This window comes from Lampetra planeri, chromosome 25, assembly GCF_965212315.1.
Source record: "Lampetra planeri chromosome 25, kcLamPlan1.2.h2, whole genome shotgun sequence".
NCBI lineage: Eukaryota > Metazoa > Chordata > Hyperoartia > Petromyzontiformes > Petromyzontidae > Lampetra > Lampetra planeri.
In genome coordinates, this window is record NC_136131.1 from 11,764,630 (window position 1) to 11,786,801 (window position 22,172).

Consider the following 22,172-nt stretch of genomic DNA (forward strand, 5'->3'; position numbering starts at 1 on the left):
CAGCTCAACGTGATGACGTCACGTCCCAAACAGCAACACGCTGAAGGAGCGATTGAGCTTAACGACGCCGGCACTCAGCAACGCGCTGACGCAGGGACTGGATGAGCGTGATGACGTCACGACCTCTTCGGCCACGCCTCTTCAGGGGACGTCGCCGAGCGTGAAGACGTCACGCGCGACGTCCCCCCCCCACGCACGCCACGCCCACCCCACGCGCCTCGTCCTCATCAGGCTCCACGTGGGTAGCACGTGGCGCCCGGGCACAGCTGACGGACAGTGCGCTACAGTGGGCTACAGTGGGCGAGCATGTGCAGCATGGAGCGGTGCTCGTGCTTCGGCGGCAAGGGCCAGGGGCTGCGGGCGACGAGAGCGGTGCACCCCGGGGCACTGATCTACTCCTCGAAGCCCTACGCCTGCGTGGTGGTGAAGGGCAGCCACGACACGGTGTGCGACCACTGCCTGGCGAGGTGCGTGAGTGCGGTGCCCAACCGCAGCGCTTCGGCCACGGCGAGCGGAGTTCGATTGCCGCTCACGGCCAACGCCGGTGACGATTATTATCTGGACCGGTCGTGCGCCTCCCCTAGGTCGACTCGGCCTCAATGAGTTGCCGGTGCGGTGTGTAAACATCGCCACTGGGGAGACAAAGGTGGCCGGGCGTGGTGCTAGCCACCCACCCCCTCGTGTGCCACAGTGCCGGCCTTCATAGGTGCTCGCTAACAGCACTTGCCCCAGCAGTCTGTCAAGGCTATACGGGGGATCTTTACACAAGTTGTGTGTTGCTACACACAACTTGTGTTGCTATATACAACTTGTGTTGGCTCTACACACAACGTGTGTTGGCTCTATACATAACTTGTGTTGCTATACACAACGTGTGTTGCTGTACATAACGTGTGTTGGCTACACACAACTTATGTTGGCTATATACATAACTTGTGTTGGCTCTATACATAACTTGTGTTGGTTATACACAACTTGTGTTGGCTCTATACACAACTTGTGTTGCTATACACAGCTTGTGTTGCTATACACAACGTGTGTTGGCTCTATGCATAACTTGTGTTGGCTCTATACACAACTTGTGTTGCTATACACAACGTGTGTTGGCTCTATACATAACTTGTGTTGCTATACACAGCTTGTGTTGCTATACACAACGTGTGTTGGCTCTATACATAACTTGTGTTGGCTCTATACACAGCTTGTGTTGCTATACACAGCTTGTATTGCTATACACAACTTGTGTTGCTATACACAACTTGTGTTGCTATACACAACGTGTGTTGGCTCTATACAAGGGATGCTTGTCTCTGTCCCGTCTGGTGCGAGACTCCGTAGTTTAGTGGTTAGCGCATTGTGCTACAAAGGGATTCGGCACTGGAAAGACAAAGGCGGCCGTGCGTGGAGCTGGTCACCCCCCCCTCCCCCCCTCGTGTGCCCTCCCGCTACTTCCACTCTCCACCTTTGTAGGTCCGAGGTCTCCCAAGGCTCAATCGCAGGGCCCTCCTGAAAGAGCCGAGGATCTCCGTGGACTGATTGCTTTGTTGTGACAACTTATTTGTTGTTGAATCATTTAATGTAATTTTTTAATTCGTGATTATTTTTCTGAGGTTTAATTTACTTAATACAGTAATTGTTCAGAGTAGTATTTAGCCCTTAATGCGATGTTGTATATGATTAATGTACAATTAGCATGAATGACGCTATATAAAATTGTAATACTATTTATTAAACAAGCATCTGAATTAAAGTAACATGACTCGTCAAGTGAACTGCTGGATAAGAGCCTCTCCACGCCGTGCGGTTCATTGAAGTTATTTGACTATACTTCACCACGCTTCGCCAGTGGCGTTTGGTGCAGGCGGGGAGCATATATCTAGGAGCATGGAAGCACAGTACAACATTGTATTTTCCTTGGCTGCCCTGTTGCTTCACAACGTAGCACAGCCTCGCAGACGGCCTATGAAACGCTGGCACGCGTGGTGGGTCCCTTCCCAACACTGCAGAACGTTGAACAAGAGGCACCACGAATGTTGACAACTCATTATTTGGTGATGCTGCGTTTGGCAGTTGCGCTGTAATAACTTGACACAATGGCCATTGGCACTGGCTTACTTTAAAAAAGAATATCGGCGACGTTTTGGGCACTGCCCCTTTTTCATGGCACACATTATTTGTGCCGTGATTTGTGCTGTGAGGAAGGGACGTTGACTGAAACGTCACTTATTCCCTAAATGTTCTCTTAAAGTAGTTTTGGCGAACGTGTTGTTGTATGTTAATGATATCCGCGATGTATCGAGCGAACACCAGATGCCTGCTGCTCTAACATGTTTCTAAACGTTTCAAATATTGTTACTACTTCATACAGAAGTGGACGGATAAAAGGCCAATACATTATTCCACACACGGTATCTTCAATGACATGACCGCATTTTTTTTACTTCTTTCACGTGGTAAAATGATATGCCAACAACAACATCTGAAATTGTGCATAACAATGCTCTAAATAAAATGCAATGGTCTCTAAATACAATACATTAATTTGAACAATTGTAAATGTATTAATGATCCAGCGATGCGGATGCTGTTGTACAATGGTATTTGGCTGAACATTCTGCGATTCTCTTCTGCAGGAAAGACGGTCGCTTGCTGCGATGCTCGCACTGCAAGTTTGCCTACTACTGCAATGCATCCTGCCAGGTATCACAACCCAAACTAACAATTCCAAGTCCACCTACACCAGTCTTGGATCCTTGGGACTAGTCCTCGGCTTCAATTTCGTTTGGGTGTGTGACCACGGTCCAGAGGACTTTGCTTATATCGGCTTTTCCAGTGGCACATGCAACCTGAGCCGTGGCAAAACCGTGATGCACGCCGGCCTGGGAAGACCTCTGAATCTGGCTCGGGCCTAAGCAGAGCCAGGGGCGGTGGGGCTAATGATGTGTTTCATTGAGTGTGACGTCAAAACCCTGTGAGGAAGATAAAATATCGTGGCGTCATCTACGTGCGGCACATTGTTACAACGTTACATGTGGCGACGTCGGCGGTACAGCTTGGCTTCTACAGTGGAAAAACAACTCTCGTTACCGGCTCTGGCCTGCTCCGGCACGGCCCACGTACGGCACGGATGTGCCAGTGGAAAAGGGCACCCGGCCTTGACACTGGCCTCAAGCTAAATCCCAGCCTCGGTCTGGGCATTGGGGGCTGTCGGCCTCGTGGGTCCCAGCCATGAATCTAAGACTGACCTACACACAACATGCCCACGTTGGAATGTATTAGTGCCGTAGTGCTGCATCAATAAAAAAAGGATTCAAAAGCTCACATTGCATACATCGAATCACGAGTGTAAGGAGCTGGTGTTTCTTGATTCGTAGATGTTTTATTAATCCCAGTAATTGGGCATGGGAAGGACCCATCACTAGGAGGGTTGGTGGCCAAATGGACTCAACGACAGAATGGCAGCCATGGGAGAAAAATCGTCTCGGTGTATGTAGATCCAGAGAGGGGAGCGTTGAAATCAGATCGTGTGGAGGTGTTAGATGGATTGTTACATCGCAGAACTGAGAGATGGCAATGGCTTGGAGGATTTTATCCAGCAGTGGATTGATGGTGACTTATGACGACATGCTTAATGCGATAGGTTTACGTGACCTCCAGCCACGAGAGGCCGTTACATTCATCACAGCGTTACAATAAATCTACTCGCAACCCGGAGGCGCGACAAATAATTGAATTGTGAGGGCGGTGAAACTTTACACCCCTGCTGCTGTGTAGCAGATAGTGGGCCGCAAGCTTGAAATCGTGCTTGTGCACTAATCATGACCCTACGCATCACCGTAAATACGCTTACAACAGGCCGCATGCGGCCCACGTGCTGCAATTTGCCCACCACTGCCATGTATGCTGACTTGAACGGAAGAAGCTATTTTACACCGACCGCTGTGCAATGTGATGGGTGTGCTTTGTCCTTGCAGATTATGTTTTTTCACAGTGTAAAACACATTCAGTTACATTGCTGCACATCGGGGGTGGTCATGTAAGCCAATTTTTTCAGCAGGATGCACAGCTGTCCTCGTCCAAACGTCTTTGCCCCCCCCCCCCCCTCTGATTGTGGCAATGACTCAACAAACGGTCAACGCAAAGATTACGCGAACTACACAAAAAATTCCAGCCATCAATGGGATAGCATGGAAAATAACACAGTGGGCGTGATAAGGCCCGCCTCTCTGTTGCCATTGAAAATCACCTGCGTTTTTCAGCTATTTGGGTGAAAACTCGGCCAGGGTAGAATGCTCGGCGTTACGAGATATGGAATGAGGAAAGCACTTTTCCTTATGCACCCAGTGACCAATACGCTGTGTAAAAAAGGAAAACGACAAGTTTATTCAAATGATCAAGGCTGTATTTTTCACCATTATGTGACGGCCTTGGTCAGTATAAAGGGCATCTATTATATATCAATCTTGGGCATTTGTGCTGTAAAGGCACAAATGGTTTAGAAATTGTTGAGACTCACATTTTTTTGGCAGTCGCACATGAATCACACACACATTCAGCGTTCCCGCAAAATACGATATACCATTTGGCATTTTTAATGTCGGAACTATATAAAGTCCCAATGTCTGCTGAATTCACTTTGCCAGATTGTAACTTAATTTGTAATTTTGGGATAAAATAATAATAAAATTGTTTATTTTCAGTTGGCCTTGTAATAAAAAAAAAGTTTACCACATTTAGTTTTGTGAAATCATTACTTATTATGCTAGTTTCATATTTAATTGGCATATTTCATGCATCTAATTGACAATTAAAGTATTGTAGATTTGTATTACAACTTTGTGGTACTTTGTAGCCTGGAATATGTAATGTCCATTGGTTTTTGGGTTGCGCTTTTCTAAACAAAAATATCCCAAGTAATTTGCAATTAAAGTACCTCTTATGTATGGCAGGTATCCAGGAGCTACATACCACTGTTGAGGTCTGCTAAACACGAGGCCTTCATTTGAGAGTTTGTGTGATTAATAGATTGTGTTGTATGGCCACCTGTCTATTATTAAATACCATGCACACTTTACCCCACCGAATACCAGTGTAGAGTGTGGGTCCTCCCGGCCTCTGCAAGGCATCTGGCCAGCGTGGAAGTCTGTCAAAGTGCTCCAGTGGTTCTCTCGAGCTCCCTCTAATCGAGGCCTTTCCACCAGCAAGCATTTGCAGGGCTGCACCTTTCCCTGTTGTGTCGACGACTACAATGGCTTAACATCGCACTGCGTAATTCAATCAATAAGGCATTCCGTCGCGTCTGTGGTAATTTTTGAGTTTATTAGGTTTTTTAAAAACCAGCTGGCCGGGATCGCCACGTGTTGATGTTTTGTTTGCTGGTTTCAGAAAAGCGCTTGGACGGAGCACAAATCTGAATGCCGCTGCCTCAAGAAAGTCGCTCCAAACATCCCCACGGACATGGTGCGCCTGGTGGCGCGGATTCTCTTCAAGCTGGTGAGCGCCGGGCACCGGCGGACTCGCGGTCGTGCGGGGATGGCCCCGAGAAAACAACAACAACACGGATCGCACAAAACACGTCTCTGTGACGTGGGTTGTGCGGAAGGGGTTACGGTATTTAGTCCGGTTTTTATTGCTTGTTAAAATTATCGGATTACTTCTCGACGTTTGGCAGCAAATGGCGCGTGCAATAATTGACGTTCGATTTGAATCTGTTGCACGCAACGAGTTCACGTGGTGACCGCTTGCGGTGACTGGAGGCCGCTACGTCCGCCATGACGCCACTGATATGGCCTGTCATCGACTTGAATTGCAACCCTAATTTGTGGTGATCTTCGAATTGCGAGTGGCGCCGCAGAGCATTGTGGTTAATGCTTCTTGTCGGAAGGTGGTGGAGTACGAATGGTGTGCCAACTGCAGTTCTTGTTTCAAGTTTCCATTTTTTTTTGTTTAACCAGAAGGGAGAATTTTAGAGAGGGGCCACCAGGATAGTTTCACTGGCAAGTTACCTGGGTCACCAAATTCACAAATAGAAAAACAAATAAAATACAGCATTGAAGCATATAGACATCGGAACAGAAGCTAAAATAACCGTGTAATATGAAAACATCTAATATGTTGCACAAACAAATTTAGGTGAAATAAATGTTAAACATTAATATTTATGCAGCACAAAGTTGGCTTGGGCAGGTTATTTTTAGGCTAATCAAAGTACAATTACAAAATTAAGTGTTGCAAAAACATGAAAGAGATATCGGATGACAACAGTACTGATATGTAAGCAGACAAATTATAAGTCTGCAATTTCTGGTGACGTAATGATCAACCTGCTTGTTCTTTTAGTACTGAAAATCAGTATTGATTGTGTTCTTTTTCCATGCTACAGAGCCATAGCAAGCTGGGCAGTTAGTGGGGTGTGAGAGTGAAAAAAATATACATTGGCAATTTAGTGAGCATGCATTTGGTAACAAACTGAATGTTTTATTACGACATTGCACTTTGGAATTACTTTGAAAGACAGAAGGGTGAACGCACGCTTTGGGAGAACATACACGGGTTAATTACGATATTGAAACTGTAAATCAAAGTACACGGGCATGGGCAGAACACATCACAGAGAAGAATGGTGACCAATAGACATGAATGATAACGGAGTGGCAGTCAAGGAACGGAATGTAATGCGGCTGAGAAACCGACCACGAGGAGATGGAGTGATGAAATCGGCTTGTGTGCATGTGCTCAGTGAATTATTATATCACAAGGGTCATAAGGGCTGCCAGTGGGATGGGAAGACCTTCATTCAGCAGTGGATTGATCATCGCTGCTGATGATGATGATGAAATTGCACTTTGCATTAAGCTGGTAATGTTAAGTATAAGTTTGCTGGATCATTATTTTTCTCTCGTCTAATGCGAAGTCAAGCATTATTGTGATCCTGTCTTCAGGTTGTGAACAGATATAGACTCAAGGCGATTGACTAATTCACACACTACAACCATTATCCATCGGGGGGGAAATGTATTTTATTTTATTATACACCCAATAATTAAATTCCTTCTCCCAAAATATGTAAATGTAGTTTGGGGTTTTTCAAAAATTACTAAATTCACTGGTTACGTGCTGGTGTACTTTTGGATACGAGCAACTAATCTTTATGCCAACATTTGAATCAGTACAAGTAATTAAAATGTGAAAACTTAATTAGTTTTTATTTTTTTATTCAGGCTCGGCTGAATTCAAAGCCATGCCCATCAGAGGAGTTCTACTCACTACAGCAACTGCAATCTCGTAAGTGGTGCACTGCACCCTATTTCTCTTCCTTCATCGCCTTTGTTTGTTTAACTAATGTGTATTCTTTGGGTCTTTCGGTAAAGCCATGTAGATAGTGATATTGTGATTATTTTTATTATTATTTTTATTATAATTTTTCTATCTACTTGGCTTTACCGAAAGACCCCAAAAATATGAATTCCTGCAATCACGAAAGCTTTAAGTCAAGTTTTGACTAATGTCTTTATTTGGCTAATGTCTCCTTGGCTGTTAAATTTCTAATTATTTCCGTACCTGGCTGTCTGCCTACATGCATACCTCCCCGCCTACATAACTACTCACCCGTGAACGTAGCACACAACTATTGATTGATGGAAATAAGTTTGTCATTCCACTTCTAACTCCAGAATGGGGCTAATCAATACAACAAATACGAGCAGAACATTTTACCCTTTCTAAAATGCAAGTTTGATTTTTTTTTGAGACCATGACCTGACCCTGACAGCGGACAAAAACCTTGAATAGAGTATGGAGTGGTTGGTTGTTATTGCTCGCACTGGACAATTGGGTTTATGCACATCAATATTGCCCCCCCCCCCCCCCTACTGTGAAACTACTGCGGACTCTGTGAAACATAGCACCTTCCTTCATGGCCCGAATACCAAATGCGCTAACTTATTATTGTTGTCAACATATGAGTGCTCAGCGAGGTCGGATATGCGGCGTTGAACTTTAACTTGCTAAATGAAGCATACTTTGCTGTGCGTGTGCCATGCAGATACTGACCAGATGAGTGAACAGATGCGGAACGGCCTGGAACTGCTTGCCAACACACTGCGAATGTTCCTGGAGGGGGAAGACCTGGACTGGAGCAGTCTGCTTCCTGCCGACAACGTCATGCAGCTGCTCGGCAAGGTGCAGCAGACACGCACACCCACGCCCGCTATCCCACAGCACCCTTTACCAGTGGGCAAACTCCACACCAAAATGTGTCTTTACGTTACTTAAATAACATGTGGCTTGCTGCCACGGTGTTAAGGTGGGGGGTATTATGCTTGATTTGCAATCTGGCTTGAATCTCCCAGGATGCCAGGAGTGCTTTACCTCTCGTCTCAAATGAAACATTTCATAGGGCACCCACAGTGGCAACTGCCTTTGCGGGCACAAGATGACTTGGCACAAGATTATGCGGCACCTGCCTGAAAGCGTGAATTCGTCTGCGACTTGTGGGCGATGATTGTTATGTGTTATCCCGATTTCGTAAATTGTCAGTGTCATTTTAGAAGTTGCCCCCCCTAACGCTGCCAAACAAATGCCTGCTCTTGCGAACTTCGTCGGGGGGATCTTTAACATCCATTGTGAAGCACATGGTGCATCGTAGTGTTATGCTTATTATTATACCTGCCATGTTAATCAGGATGACAGGTGGATTTCAACCCCGAACCTTTGCAGAAGGTGGCGAACGCACTAATACACTACTACATGGCCACGTCCCACCACCCAGCAGAGTATGCACGGCTACAGAGTTAGTCGATCGGCTGGTTATGTGTGGTGGGGTAAAGGATGTGTAATCCCGCCTCTTCCAGAACGCCTGACTTTTGTGGAAGAGTAGGCCAAATAAATCCGAGATAGAAATACTATAGAGCTGCCTCTAGCGGAGGCCCCTTCTTCCAGCAGAGGCGTGAGCAACCAATTGCAGGGCTGCACCTTTACCGCTTGCATATTTAAAGCCATGGCTAACCTGGGGTGGAATTGTTGTGTGCTAAATACTTGGTGAGGCCATAAATATGAATTTGGTATGTTGTATGCAAATGCTGCTTGGCATATGGATTATGAGAGTGATGATGATTTATTAATAATGCTGTGGCAGAATGAGAGGCATTCTGTTGTGTTGCAAGGGAAACCCTGAGTTATGCGGTTGGGTTCGAACTCGGGACCTCCCGCCAGCAAAGCGAACACTAATCCTTAGAGACATCCGTCCCATGCAATTATAGATGTTCCATTTCAAGCGAGGCGTTCTGTCAATACAATAAAATGACATTAAAGGTAGCGAGCAAAGAAACAAATAAATAAACGTTAAATGTTAAGGAAAGACGATAAAAAAATTGGTCAGATGATGATAATTTAATATGCAAACGTGCTTTGTTTTATTTGAAATTTTAATTCTTGGGACACGTCATTCGCAGCCTAATCCAAATGGAAATGTGGCCATCTGGAAAACGCGTACATGACGGGAAGGTGCTAATGGAAAACCCAATAGGGGCGCATCAGAAGGTCATTGAAAGGCACAGAATTAATCGGATAGCACCTTCCCTCGGCAGCGCGTGTGTTGTTTGGCGCCAGCGCGATGAGCCGCGGTTCTCCCCGCGATGCTCGTTATGTCCCGCCAACATTGTCGGTGGCCGCCCGCATCGTCTTGCGGCGTCCCCGGGTGGTGGTTCCGCACGGAGAGTGGCTTGTTGTGTTCATTGCTCCTTGCACATTGTTTCACCTTCCCAGATCACCTGCAACAGTTTTTCGGTGTGCGACGGCGAATTTCAAGATCTCGGTGTCGCAATTTACCCGAGGTTTGTTTCAGCAGTGAATATCACACGCGCTGGCTTTTCATATTTGGGGAAATTACTACCATTTCAAAATAGTCCTCACCTATAATTTCCTGGCTGGTTCCTGGCTGGCTGCTTCTCCACCCTCAAAAGTAACTATTGTTAGTGACTATGGGCCGTTGCCACACAAGCTAACTGGGTAACTGGCTAAACGGGATTTTCCGTGTAACAAATAAACATTGACTTGAAACTGCGGGAGAAGAAGTTTGGAAGACGATGGATAGCAACACCGAAGGGGGCGGGACACGAATACAGAAGACTAACGACGGTTAATTAAAATTGCTAATTTCAATTTGTGTTCCTATCAATGTAATTCTGTCACCAGAATATGTCAAGAATAGAGAATATACAAAAAGACTAACATTATCTTGGCATTTCATTACGTAAAAAATCAGGTTACTTTTAGTGCTCTGAGTACAGGAGGATTGTGAGAGGAGTGACAATGACAGCTGCCTCATATTTCCCGATGCAGAGCAATGGATTCTCCACTCATTATCGTCGTAACAATAATAATAAACACATTATCTATTTTTTTATAGTTTGCTGAGTGTCACACGGTATTTTGCTATTTTTTTTGCGAACTCGAATTCACATATCGTTTCGAAGTAGCGTGTCGATAAACGGTGGCACACGGTGGTTTGTTTCTGATGAGGAATTGCGGTGGAAAGGGGCACTGTGGGGTGCGGGTGGGGAGAGAAATGAAGCGACGTTGTGCGTCGTACAATAAAGAGAAAGGCCGTATATCAGAAAGAGACAAAACAGAATGCCCTTAGTGTCCTTATCGGTGCGAAATATACAGTGGCGACTCGACAAAAAAAATGGTCCGTTGATTTATCCGATAGATTAAAATGAATCGAAAATGGCACTTTGTGGGGGGGGGAGGGGAGGCAGCGCTGGCCAAGACTAGCTTAATGTGAAGTGCGCCGTTTCTCTTGAGAGGAGGAAACAGCAAGATCCGAGTGCGTGGTCATCCCTGGGATGGAAGCCCTGTATCAGTCGTGGCATGCGTTTTCTCCGCGCGTGCGTGCGCGTGTGTGTGTGTGTGCGTGTCTGTGCGGCTGGCAGTTTGTCTCTGCTGAACCACAGCTGCGACCCGAGCTGCGTGGTCGTCTTTGAGGGCTCGACGATGCTGCTGCGAGCAATGCGGGACATTCCGGCAGGAGAAGAGGTACGTGGATGTGTATGGGCCATGTGTTTGGGATTTTTAAGTCGTATTTTATTATGCAATGTAGCGAATGGCACGCTGCCATTGTGGAAAGATTCACAAATACCGGACTTGCTCCGGCGATTTGTTCTCGCGGTGAGACGGTTGAACAAAAATGGGCACTTTTATTAAATCCTCTCACCCTCTGTCCACTTAGCAGTATAAATGAGTGCCATGGACATTTCGTAGATGGGCAGCTGCGTGTGGGTGGGGTAGAGTGTGGGTTTTCCCACAATTTCCAAGACGTCTGTCCATCGTGGGAAACTATAGGTTAAACAAACCTCTGACGGGTGAGACCCTTCTGCCGGGTCGTGGCTTGAGGAAGCAGTTACAGGGCCTAAACGTCTTGCTGTGATAGAATGTAGCAACATAGCCTATGGCAAAATCGTCCAGAGGTCCGCCCTTATCTCATTTGATCTCGTTAGCCAAGCAGGGCTTAGCCTGGTTGAGTGCTTGAAATGGTAACCACCAATTACATTTTATTGTGAAGCTACTGAATCAACGCGCTTGTTTGTGTTTAGTTGTCCTTCCCCAGCGCACCTCCGATTAGCACGCTTGGCTATGCACGGTGCAAAGAAGTTCAACATATAACCACCTCGGATAAAAGCAGGTCTTGTTGACTTGCTGTGCTCCCTGCGATCGTTTCCCCATGGCCTCCCACTGCGCGCCCACAGCTCTGCATCAGCTACATCGACACGCTGTCTCCGAGCCGCACGCGCAGGCAGGAGCTGCTGCGGCGCTACTATTTCACCTGCCAGTGCAGCCTCTGCGAGCAAGGCCTGGGGGTGAGTTTCCGCACGCGACGTCGCTTTCACCGGGCGATCTCCGTGGCGCGTGGTGCCGCAAGCTCTCTGCGACGCGGTTCGACGTCGGGGAGCTGCGTGGCTTCTCGGCTCCGCCAGTGGGAGAAGGGGCACAGACGTGTTGGGACTACACATGGCAACACTTTCCCCCAACTGTGAAGCTGCTGCAGACTGTGAGACGTGTGGTGCCTTCCTCCGTGATAGCCGTTGCGCTATGTGAATGGTGGCAATACCAAATGTGCTGAGTTTAAATTTCGATTTAAAGCTTTCGTGACTGCAGGGATTCATCTTCTTGGTTCTTTCGGTAAAGTCACGTGATGGTTTAATGCACCTTGACGAGATCAGCGAGGTATCGTGGTTCATTCGTGGCAAGCGCCTTGCGTGTGATGAGTGCGACCTCACAGCGTGTTCGTTCGGCAACGCCAATGCAGCTCGGCGAGCACCGGGCGGACCTGGTCGGATATTGCGTGACCCATCACGACCACGTGCCAGACAATTTTGTCCACGCTGCAGCTTGCTAATGTTTTTTTGCCAGATGTCCCGTAGAGTCGCGATTTGCAATTCACGAGCCCTGTCGATGGGATGGGCCCAACTTGTGATCGAAGTAAAGAAAACACTTAACAATACTTACCTGCTCATTGTGAAGATTACAAACTGCACACACTCCCCTTCTCCCCATGCACCTTCTACCAAGAGACGTATCCAGCGGCCGCCACAGGCGACCACTCTGCCGTGGCGTCATGGTCAGCACGCGAGATTTGCAATGTCGGAGTCGCCAGTTGAGTTTCCCGGTGTGGAAGTTTAAACAGTTGGGAAGATTCATCTTCTTGGTTCTTTCGGTAAAGTCACGTAGAATGGAACTAATAAAATAATAAAAATAAAACATAATAAAATAATTCTCACGACGTTTCGGCCACAACGCAAGCAGCCGTCTTCAGGCGAAACGTCGTGGGAATGATTTTATTATGTTTTATTTTTATTATTTTATTATTTCCCTTCTACGTGACTTTACCGAAAGAACCAAGAAGATGTGTTGAGTTTGTTAATTTTAATAACAACATACTGTCATTACCAATGAAGACAATTTTTGTTCACATACCATACTTGCAGGATTTGCAGTAAACTATCGTGTACCTCCCATTTTCATTGCACAAGTGCATTATGAAGCCTTTATTATGCCTGGTCAACATCGTAAAGCAGACCTTGAGATGCAATGAAAATGAACAGTGGTAGTTTTGAGCCCCTTTTGAATCCATTGCTGGATGAAGGCCTCCCCCCATCCCGTGGGGGTTATTTGACCACACTTCACCGCGTGTGGTCAGTGCGAGTTGAGGTGACGTTGGTTTGCTGGGAGTGCGGGGGGCGGCAAGGATTGTCCAAGAGCAGTTCAGATGTCACTTGCCACCGATGTCAGCCATGGCCAGGAGTGAAACCTCCTCTGTTCGTTGGGTTCATAGCGCGGTGCGTGAACCACTGCTCCCCGCTGTCCCCCATAATCGTCATTTGTTGTGATTAATTTTTATTAAATTCCCTACATCTGTTTATTTCATTGCAGGATACAGACATGGAGAATGGCGACAAGGAAGTAGTTGAAGCCATTCGAAGCCTCATGTTGAAAATCGATAAAGCAAACGCGGATGTCAGTACGTTGTCTTCATTTTTCCATTTCGAAACAAAACGCCAGCCACGCTCTCAGCTGAGCTTACAGCAGCATCGGTAAACACATCTGTACACAGAGCTCCTCTGTTTCCACGTGTAAATTAAAACGTTATAATCCATCAACCTTTGCAGACCAATGTTATCCAGCTACACTTGTTTAAGCAAGCAAGCCCTCTACTGATTCTGATCTTCTGGGTCTCATAGGGCGAGCCGTTCTTGATAAACCAATGCTGCCAGATTACCATTCTTTAATTGCAAGATCACTGTGCATAAAATGGGTCGCCGTTTAGCACAGTATAAGCAATGCCATACACACTCGTTTTGTGTTGCCGTAGCGCATTGTGTCAAAGAAAATACAACCATCATTCTGATCTTTCTCGGCACGTAAGAAAATATATTTTTAAGTCCCTTTGTCTGTGGGCGTGATGCTTTTGGGGGGTTGCACGAACACAGGGCTCTCTGCGTGTGCTCGTGGTGCGTCGTGGCTTGGTAAGCCACTTCTTTGAGCTTTCATTTGTGGTGGGGTCACTTCTGAAAAAGAAGGTAATAGCTCAGTGAGCTTTTCCTGGTAAAATAGAACTAGTTTGAGTTGTTTAGTGATTTGTTTACCTTTGCTATACTTTGCACTCCTCTGTAGTGTTTTCCTATTGTTTGTTGTAACTTTCTGACCCGCCTCTCCTGGACATCTGTGTAAAAAGATCTGTATAGCTCGTCGGATTCCTCCTGCAGTGTCAATCAAGGTTCTGCTTGTGGTGGTGGTGGCGGCAGGTCAGCAGGAGGCTCTGGCGCTGTGCGAGGCCATGCTGCAGAAGGCAGCAGCAGCACAGGTCCCCAGCAGCAACGTGCAGTACCTCAAGTTGCTCGACTACGTGTGCAGCGCCTACATTGACACCCATCAGTGGAGCAAGGCGCTGAGTTCTGCACGGGAGGCCGTGCCCTTCTACAGGTGATTTTGGTTTTGGTTGCAGTTATTACCGTTGGTGTAAGTTTTTGTTTGGTTGTTGCAAAATATGTTTTGGTCGTCCGTCGTGTGCCCGATGATAAAGTTGCCGATTTGTTTTCGAAGAAAAATATATTTAAATTGCCACAGATTTCTGTTGTATGTATATATGTATGCTGCACTTCTTTCGCACAGTACGTAGCCAACCGTGTTAATCGCAGGTGTGGGGGAAGGATAACTAAATGCCAAAAGCAGTTCTAGTTTTCAATTTATATTTAACAGTGCATAGCTCCAGTGGCTTCCTAATGGAATGTAATTGCTGGTTACCAATTCAAGCACTAACTAGGCCCAACCCTGCTTGGCTCGTAAGATTGAATGTAATGATAACTCGGCTACATGAGTGCTGCTGTACATGGTTTAGGTTTTAGGTTTGGGTTTTATTTTGGATATGGGCACACACGTGCCATTGGGAGAGTGAGTCCAGAACCGTCACCTTCCCCCACACCAGTGTAACGACTGGTGATCACACGATTGACGAGTTGTGCGATTGAGTTAAAATATCGCTTTGTGACAATACAATGTCTAAACCCAAAATACACTGCTTTTCTATTCTCGTGCAACAAAATACAATATTCTAATTCGCGCGAATGGCCACGTCGCCGTCATCGACGTTGGCCACGGTCGACCCACGGCCGTGTGAAGGCCTCCGCGGCCGGCCGCCATCGTTCACGCTCCTGAGGATGCCATCAATGATTTGACCCTAGCGCCGATTTCATCGCTCCCGTCTCCTCGCTAGGAACAGTGCATTTGTCTACTGCGGCAATTTGTACCTCTTTTAACAACGCAAAATGATGAGATGATCGCCTGCTTGTCATTTTCGGAAATGACATGAGCGATTTCCCGAGTCAACTGTGGCAAAAGCATCGCTTGAAGCCATCGGTCCGCAGTGGTGTGAGAGCACGTGAGATGCTGTTGCGATGAGATGCTGTTGCGATGAGATGCTGTTGCGACAAGATGCTGTTTGTAACGAGATGCTGCTGTGGCACGATGCAATGCCGCCAGAGGTCCATCGTGGAATAGAAAAAAAATTCGACAACAGTAAAAATGTGTTTCCCCAACAGGCGTGTGTTTCGGTGAGAATGGGGGGGTGTGCTTTTGTTACATCAGGTGTGCTGTCCAGTCGGGGATTTTCTCACGGCGTAGGATTTTGCGACCAATATGATTCGTCGTCGTTTGTTTGGGTCGGATCACGTAATGTGTCGTCGTTCCACCTCTGCCTGACGCAGCTGATAAAAAAAAATTGTCACGTGAACTAAACGTGCCAGTTTATTACCGCTTCAGCATACCGGTGTGTTGGAGAGCAATCTGACAACAGTTAACCAGTATCACCACGTGAACGTTTACCTTATATTAACATTAAAAATATTCACAGTGGTACGTATTCATACAACTGTTTTGTGTCAAGTCCTATTTATAAATGTGCGTGTATTCACGGTATATATTATGTAAATCGCAATGGTAATGTGGAATCCGACATACTTTTCTGTACTAGAATACAACATTCATTTTCTTGAAAATGTGACATTCTGCAGCACTTTTTCTGCCCAAGTTTGTGCAACAATGTGGCTACGTGTGTGCGTGCGCGCGTGTGTGTGTGTGTGGAAATGCAGGCAATATTACCGGCAGGCACATCCGCAGTTAGCTGTGCAGCTGATGAAGATAGGGAAACTGGAAAATTATCTCCATCAGTCGCAGAAAGCATTCGTCACGTTCAAGGAGGTACAAACAGTGTTGCAGCCCGTTTCTCTCTGCCTTGCATTGTAAACACCCTTCAGTGTTCATGCCAAATTGCAAAACGAGCTGTAGCAAACGGAAAACTAAACTACTTATTTTACCAGGTAAGGCCCACCGAGCTACTTAGTGTAATTACAGTAGCTCATTTTCAGAAGAGACCTGGCCACAAGTAATAACCCAACGAAGTGGCTTATCACGTGGGAATTTATAGCAGCCAAATACTCTAAACGCACGTTGATTCTAACTGCGGAGGGAAAAACCGGATGACCCGGAAAAAAATCCACACGACCATGGGGGGGGGGACATGCAAACTCCAAATATACAGCAGGCGTCATAGTCGTGATCGAACCCACGACCTCCTGTATACTAGGCGAGGTAGTTAACATCTCGCCACCATGGTGCTCAAGCAGAGCATCATCAGTATTTGTGTCTGGTCTGCTTTTTATTTTTTTACCCATAATGCTCCAAGAGAGCATGCACGATCAAAACTCCGTTCTGCTTCTCCACATTAATAATTATATATTTTAGTTCCTCAACGCAACTGTCTTCTAATAATAATAATATCCAGCAGCATTTGTTTAAGTGAGGCAAACTCTGGACCAGTTTCGACCTTCTTGGTCTCATCAGCAGTCACGCTTATAAAAAAAAAAAGTCGCCTGTTTGCCAAATGTTATTGGCAAAAGCATTGTTATCTAAAAATATTGGGGTCCTGATTGTCAGAAAAAGTAATGTTCGTATTCAAACTCGGTGCATTGGCGTGGACCATTTTCGATAAAAGTAAATATAGGTACAAGTCAATTTTGTATTTGATTGAACGTTAAAAAAAATCAGACATTGCAAACCTGAACTGTGGATACCCGATTGATTTGCATTTCTAAAGCAGGTGGCGGAGTGCATTGTTATTGTACCAGCTGCCAAAGTTACCTCACCCTTAACGGTCAAATTAGAAAATCCACAAGCAAGGTGATGCAGCAGTGCGCAAGTGCTGTTTACCTCCCTCATCAAATTATTTGACATTAACACTAAAGGTTTGCAATTCTTATTTTATGTGGGAAGAAAAATGCCCAAGTCCAGTAATTACAGCAACAAAAGGGTTTCACCTTTCCTAATGTGCTTCATCTCAACGTAGAACAACCAATCTGCCTTGTGCAAATGTTAATGATTATTCTCACAGTCGCTGCTTGTTGCCTGGAAGTACACAGGCATCGCCGAGGGTGAAAGGGCAAAACAAGGTAAAGGGGCAGCCCTGTAAATTGCTGCGCTCATGCCGCTGTTGGCAGAAGCTCCTCCACTGGAGGGCACTTGAGAGAGGCCCCCTCTAAGGGGATATGCTGACCTAGCATTCAACACTGGCCACTCATCTCAGAAAGTTGTTGGGAGCTGCCCACATTTGACCCCACCAACTGCCGATACGCTGTGTTGCTGCACCGCCTTTATACCGCTGGGTCCACAGCTGCGGGCGGTGGGAGGGGAGGCGGGTGGGGGGGTTAAGAAACTTGCCGCCTGTGTTGCAAGCGCCACGCCGGGAGATCGAACCTCTGGCTTGGATTGGCAATAGTCGAGCGCGCTGGCCGTCGGCATCAAAAGCCCTACAAATCGGTGACAACGTCAAGGTGGCCGAGCAGTTCTTACTCGTGCCGAGGCTTTCTTGTGCGCGATGACATTTTCCCGCAGAAAGCACGCGCATAGTGCTTAGGTCATATCGGTTCGTGGTGGGATGGATTCTTTTATTTTTTGATACACACTTCTTTGAAAGGCCAGTGTGCTCAGTGCTTGCCTTCCTGTTCACAGACTTCCTCTCCCTCTCTCCCTGCCCCCCCCCACCCTGTTTTGTTCCCCTACCACCGCCCCTGCCAGGCCTTTCAAATGATGTGCATGACGCACGGCAAGGAGCACTCTCTCTGCCGGCGTCTCGAGCGGCTGCTGAGCGAGTGCGAGCGTTGCCAGCCGTGAGCGGGCGCAGCCCTTTCTTTCATCGCGCCGTGAAGTCGCAGCGATGGGGGAAGCGCCGTCAAGGGCCAGGAGCGCTGCCGTAGGACGCCGAACGGGGGGGGGGGGGGGGGCGGTGCCGCACCTGTGCCTCGCTCGCCTTCTCTTGCCGCCTCGTGCGAAAAGACACAGGGAGCGGTCAAAGGGTGCGGTAGCTCCTTTTATCCCATTACGATTCTCTGGCCTGCGTACGTGCACAAACTATTGTCGAGAAAGTTGCGAATTTTAAGAAAAATAACTTTAGCCGTGAAGTGTTCCCCCTCCCCAAATTAGTTTTAATCTATTCGGGCTATGACGCTGGAATTAAATAGATTTTTTGCGAGTTGTTTAAGCTCAAATTTAGAACAAGCGTTGTGCCGAACATTCGGCCACGGCAGCATCCGGAGCTCGCCGGATCGTTTCTTCAAATCCTGTCCACTCGTCAGTGGGAATTGGGTACACCACCACAGGGGAATCTGCAGGTCGTGTGTGGTGGGTTAGAGCGAATGGGTACTCTCACCTCCAAGTAGTCTGGTGAACATGGAAGAGAAAGCCCGTTAACCTCTTTAGAAGGGCCTAGAGCTCCTTGTAGTGGAAGTTCCTCTGGCAGCAGGTGGCGTAAGCAAATAATTTCAGGGCTGCACCTTTAGCTTTGACGTTGATAAGAAATAAATACCTCTTTGCAGATGCCTTTCAAAAACGACTTTTGGCAGCTGTGGAAATGACCACCGGTCTGTCCTTCCTGTACAAACTGCCCCCATTCCAAGTCTGCTGGTCGCTAGGCTTTCTCAACGTTCCTTTTGCAATGTTTCTGGCAACGTAGCTAGACTAAGTGATGGAAACGTTGCGGAAAAGTGGAACGCCCACACCCGAAAAAGCCCGACGGAGCTTTTGGTAAAAGTGTGCGGTGGTCGGCTTCGGCGGCCCGCGCTGCCGTGCCGAGTGCACGCTTGCTCACGCCCTGCCGCTGGGAACGCGCCGGAAGGCGACGCCGCGTGGCGCAGAGACGGGGCTGTGGTAGCGCCAGGCGTGATTGAACTCGTCAGCAGTTCAGCCGATTTTAAACATTCCTTGGATTGTTGGGTGTTTAAAAAAATTAAAATCTACAGTGCTTCTCTTGGGTGGTTCATAATAAATGTGGTGCGACTTCGTTAAGCCGAGTGGTTACCTGGAGAGGAAAGAAAAATACAAGATAATCCCAAGTACCACATCCTCTTTTGAGCTGTAAATTAATGTGAGCTTGCCACGAAATTGTGAATTTTAATTCCCAGAGAGAGCAATTATATAAAAGACATAGAATGTAAAGGTGCAGGCATGCTCTTGCTTGCTCGAGCCACTGCTGACGGTGAGGCCTCCACTTAGCAGCGCTCCAGAGAGCCACTCGGAGAGGGTAGTTTGGCCTCCTCTCCAGGCTGAATAGATGTTTTGCAAGAGGTGGGAGTCCTCACGATTTTCCCCACTAAACATGGCATGTCGATCGACGTGTACGCTATGCATAGGTCTTGTTTGGTGGGCGAAGTGGTCTGGTGGTGTGGGTCGTACGCTGCGCGCAGTGAACCTGGCGACTTGAATTTGTCTCCTGGCCATGGCTAATGTCAGTGGTGAGTGAAATCCGAACCGGTCCTGGGCTCCCTGTCACCAACCCACACTGACCAGTGCGGTGAAGTATGGTCAAGCTAACCCGCATGACTGACAACACTGGTGGATTGATAAGGCCTCTTGCTTCACGGTGATCTCGAGGTTTACGTTTTTGATATAATAAAAAAACACTTACATTTTGAGATGGAGCCAAGAAGGGGGCCTTCTTCCAGGGCGAGAGACTTTATTGGCCTTTCGTGGAATTTGAAGCGAAGCCGACGGCAACGCCCCTGCACTTTATTGGGGAGTGCCAGGGGATTGGATATTTTTACACGGGCGCGAAGCGGGCAGAAGTGCAGTCGGCGCCAATAAAGTGCTCTCGCTTTGATGAATACATCAGCGGTGCATTGTTTCAAATAGTCATGTACAATAAAGCAAGTTTTTGATGGATTAGATGTATTCGGTGTTAATTTAATATAATGGGATTAATACGTGAATTACTTCTTCCTCCAAAGGGAAGGTCCAGCTTTAGTCTGACTTGTCAGTGAATGCACAGTGGAGCACATTTTCGGAACCACTAAATAATTGGGGTGGAGCGATGGCCCAGTGTTTAGCGCTGTGCAACATGAACCTGGTGAGCTCGGTTCGATACCCGGTCACGGTTGACATCGGTGGCGAGTGATATCTAGAGCCGGCTGGTAGCCCCCACCTCGCCCCTACCCACTTCTCTTCGCTAATCCACACTCATCAGCATGGTGAAATATGGTCGTACAAACACCATAATCGATAGCATGGGGGGTGACTCATCCAGATGTGCATTGAGGATTTCAAAATACTCTTTAAGTCAACGATATGGATAATGGCGATGCAAAGCTAGCTTGCTTCGTCAACAATTTCAGCATCTTAAACCGTGAGATGCCATGGTAATGTAATCGGTATCCTTGACTCAATCTTAACAGCTGTCACTTCTATGGTCTTGTAAAAAACGTTTTTAAATCCTTTATATTAAGTTCATTTGCTTGCTTGCGCGCTTAGGACCGTGCACATCTTTCGGTCGTTTTTAACCCACTTCCCGTGATCCAATCAAGCTGACATTTTGCACACAGACTCGTTGTGCGTGACAATTTATTTTCGTGAAAATTTTTTTCCATAACTTTACACTTTTTAGGAATTTTTTTTTATATTTAATTACCAATTGCTTAATGGTGGCAGGCAATCATCTGACCCATAGGTGGCAGCCATCTCAAGCCAGAGGACGAGAGGACTCTAGCCGCCACGCATATAAAGGATTTATAGTGAAAAACTTTGTTTTTACGGGTTAATTTTTTTTCAATCGACCATTGAAGGCCTCTCCATGCCACGTTGGTCACGGGCGTGTGAATGGGGCGCGCAAGGACCTGCTCAGATCATCGCTGACCACTCCGCTGCGGTCTGACCTCGAACTCGGGCCGTTGGGTGCGTAGCGCAGCGTGAGCCACGGCGCCATCCCTCCTTGCATGGGTCGGTGAGCTAAGTGTGTATTGGCACACTTGGGTTTTGTGCTTTAGTTTAATGTTCACATATTAATGATGCCAATATACCATGTTCTAATACTTTGTAAAAGCATGTTTTCTTTGTGTTTTTTTACAGATTCTTTGTAATAAATTTTTAACAAAATGCGTTTGTTACGATGGGTTTATCAAAATGTTGTACCGAACCGGGCGATACACCGAACACCTGATTTAGCGTTGCTGTTATTTATACAGGTAATTGATTTAAGTAGTGATTTAACACTCGTGCACAATACGCTCCAACCCGCAATAAGATGCCAGTGGGAATGCTGCAATTTCTTCAGCGTTATAAAAACCAGAAACGCCATCAGCATTTACCATAATCCGTGCAAGGGTATCGCGTAGCTCGGTAGAGCAGGGTGACGTATACAAATCGTAATTGCTCTCGATGGATAAATACGGTCCGTACACATTGCTGTTCGGCGAATTTACATGGTGCTCAAAAATAAATCTGCATTTTGTGCAGACGCGTTGACGCGCAGGTCGAGTGCGGTGGGGTAAAGTGTAAGTCGTGATCGAGGTCGGCGTACGTCTGGCAAGCGTGCTAATGTAGGCGAGCTGTCCTCCAGAGGAGGGAGGGAGGGGGGGGGCTCTTGTAGAGTTTTTTTCTCGTGGAGGCTTCTTCCGCCAGCAGTGGCGTGAGCGAGCGTTTGCAGGGCTGCACCTTTGCCCACCGACGCGTTGGCGTGATTTCATCGTCTTAGCAGCAGCAGCAGTGCAACCAATCTCCCCTCTTAACTCCCTCTTATGCCTCGCATTGCATGGCGGTTTATTTTTGTTGTTATGGGGCACACGGGACCGATTAAA

At 46.9% G+C, this 22,172-nt stretch overlaps 1 protein-coding gene across 2 annotated transcripts; it reads left to right on the forward strand.

The window, feature by feature from the left end:
• The first annotated feature begins 198 nt into the window (after window positions 1-198).
• On the forward strand, window positions 199-21,471 carry SMYD3 (SET and MYND domain containing 3). 2 transcript variants are annotated; one of them, XM_078606326.1, is made up of 12 exons: window positions 202-467; window positions 2,634-2,700; window positions 5,386-5,493; window positions 7,221-7,284; window positions 8,045-8,181; window positions 9,766-9,833; window positions 10,935-11,037; window positions 11,748-11,858; window positions 13,432-13,519; window positions 14,304-14,481; window positions 16,146-16,254; window positions 18,127-21,471. In XM_078606326.1, exons 1-12 carry the CDS (start codon window positions 307-309, stop codon window positions 18,220-18,222), a joined length of 1,290 nt encoding a protein of 429 aa, XP_078462452.1. In that variant the 5' UTR covers window positions 202-306; the 3' UTR covers window positions 18,223-21,471. The 2 variants fall into 2 exon arrangements, 1 of the variants encoding a protein (XP_078462452.1); XR_013587393.1 differs by lacking the exon at window positions 18,127-21,471 and having other exon boundaries at window positions 199-467; window positions 13,432-13,592; window positions 16,146-16,203.
• Window positions 21,472-22,172: the final 701 nt, after the last annotated feature.

Excerpts from the sequence above, each read along its gene's own strand:
- SMYD3 (XM_078606326.1), top strand. The coding sequence starts at position 307 with ATGTGCAGCATGGAGCGGTGCTCGTGCTTCGGCGGCAAGGGCCAGGGG. Across the intron at positions 5,494-7,220 it reads CGCGGATTCTCTTCAAGCTG|GCTCGGCTGAATTCAAAGCC; the intron begins GTGAGCGCCGGG and ends TTTTTTATTCAG. Across the intron at positions 16,255-18,126 it reads CATTCGTCACGTTCAAGGAG|GCCTTTCAAATGATGTGCAT; the intron begins GTACAAACAGTG and ends CGCCCCTGCCAG.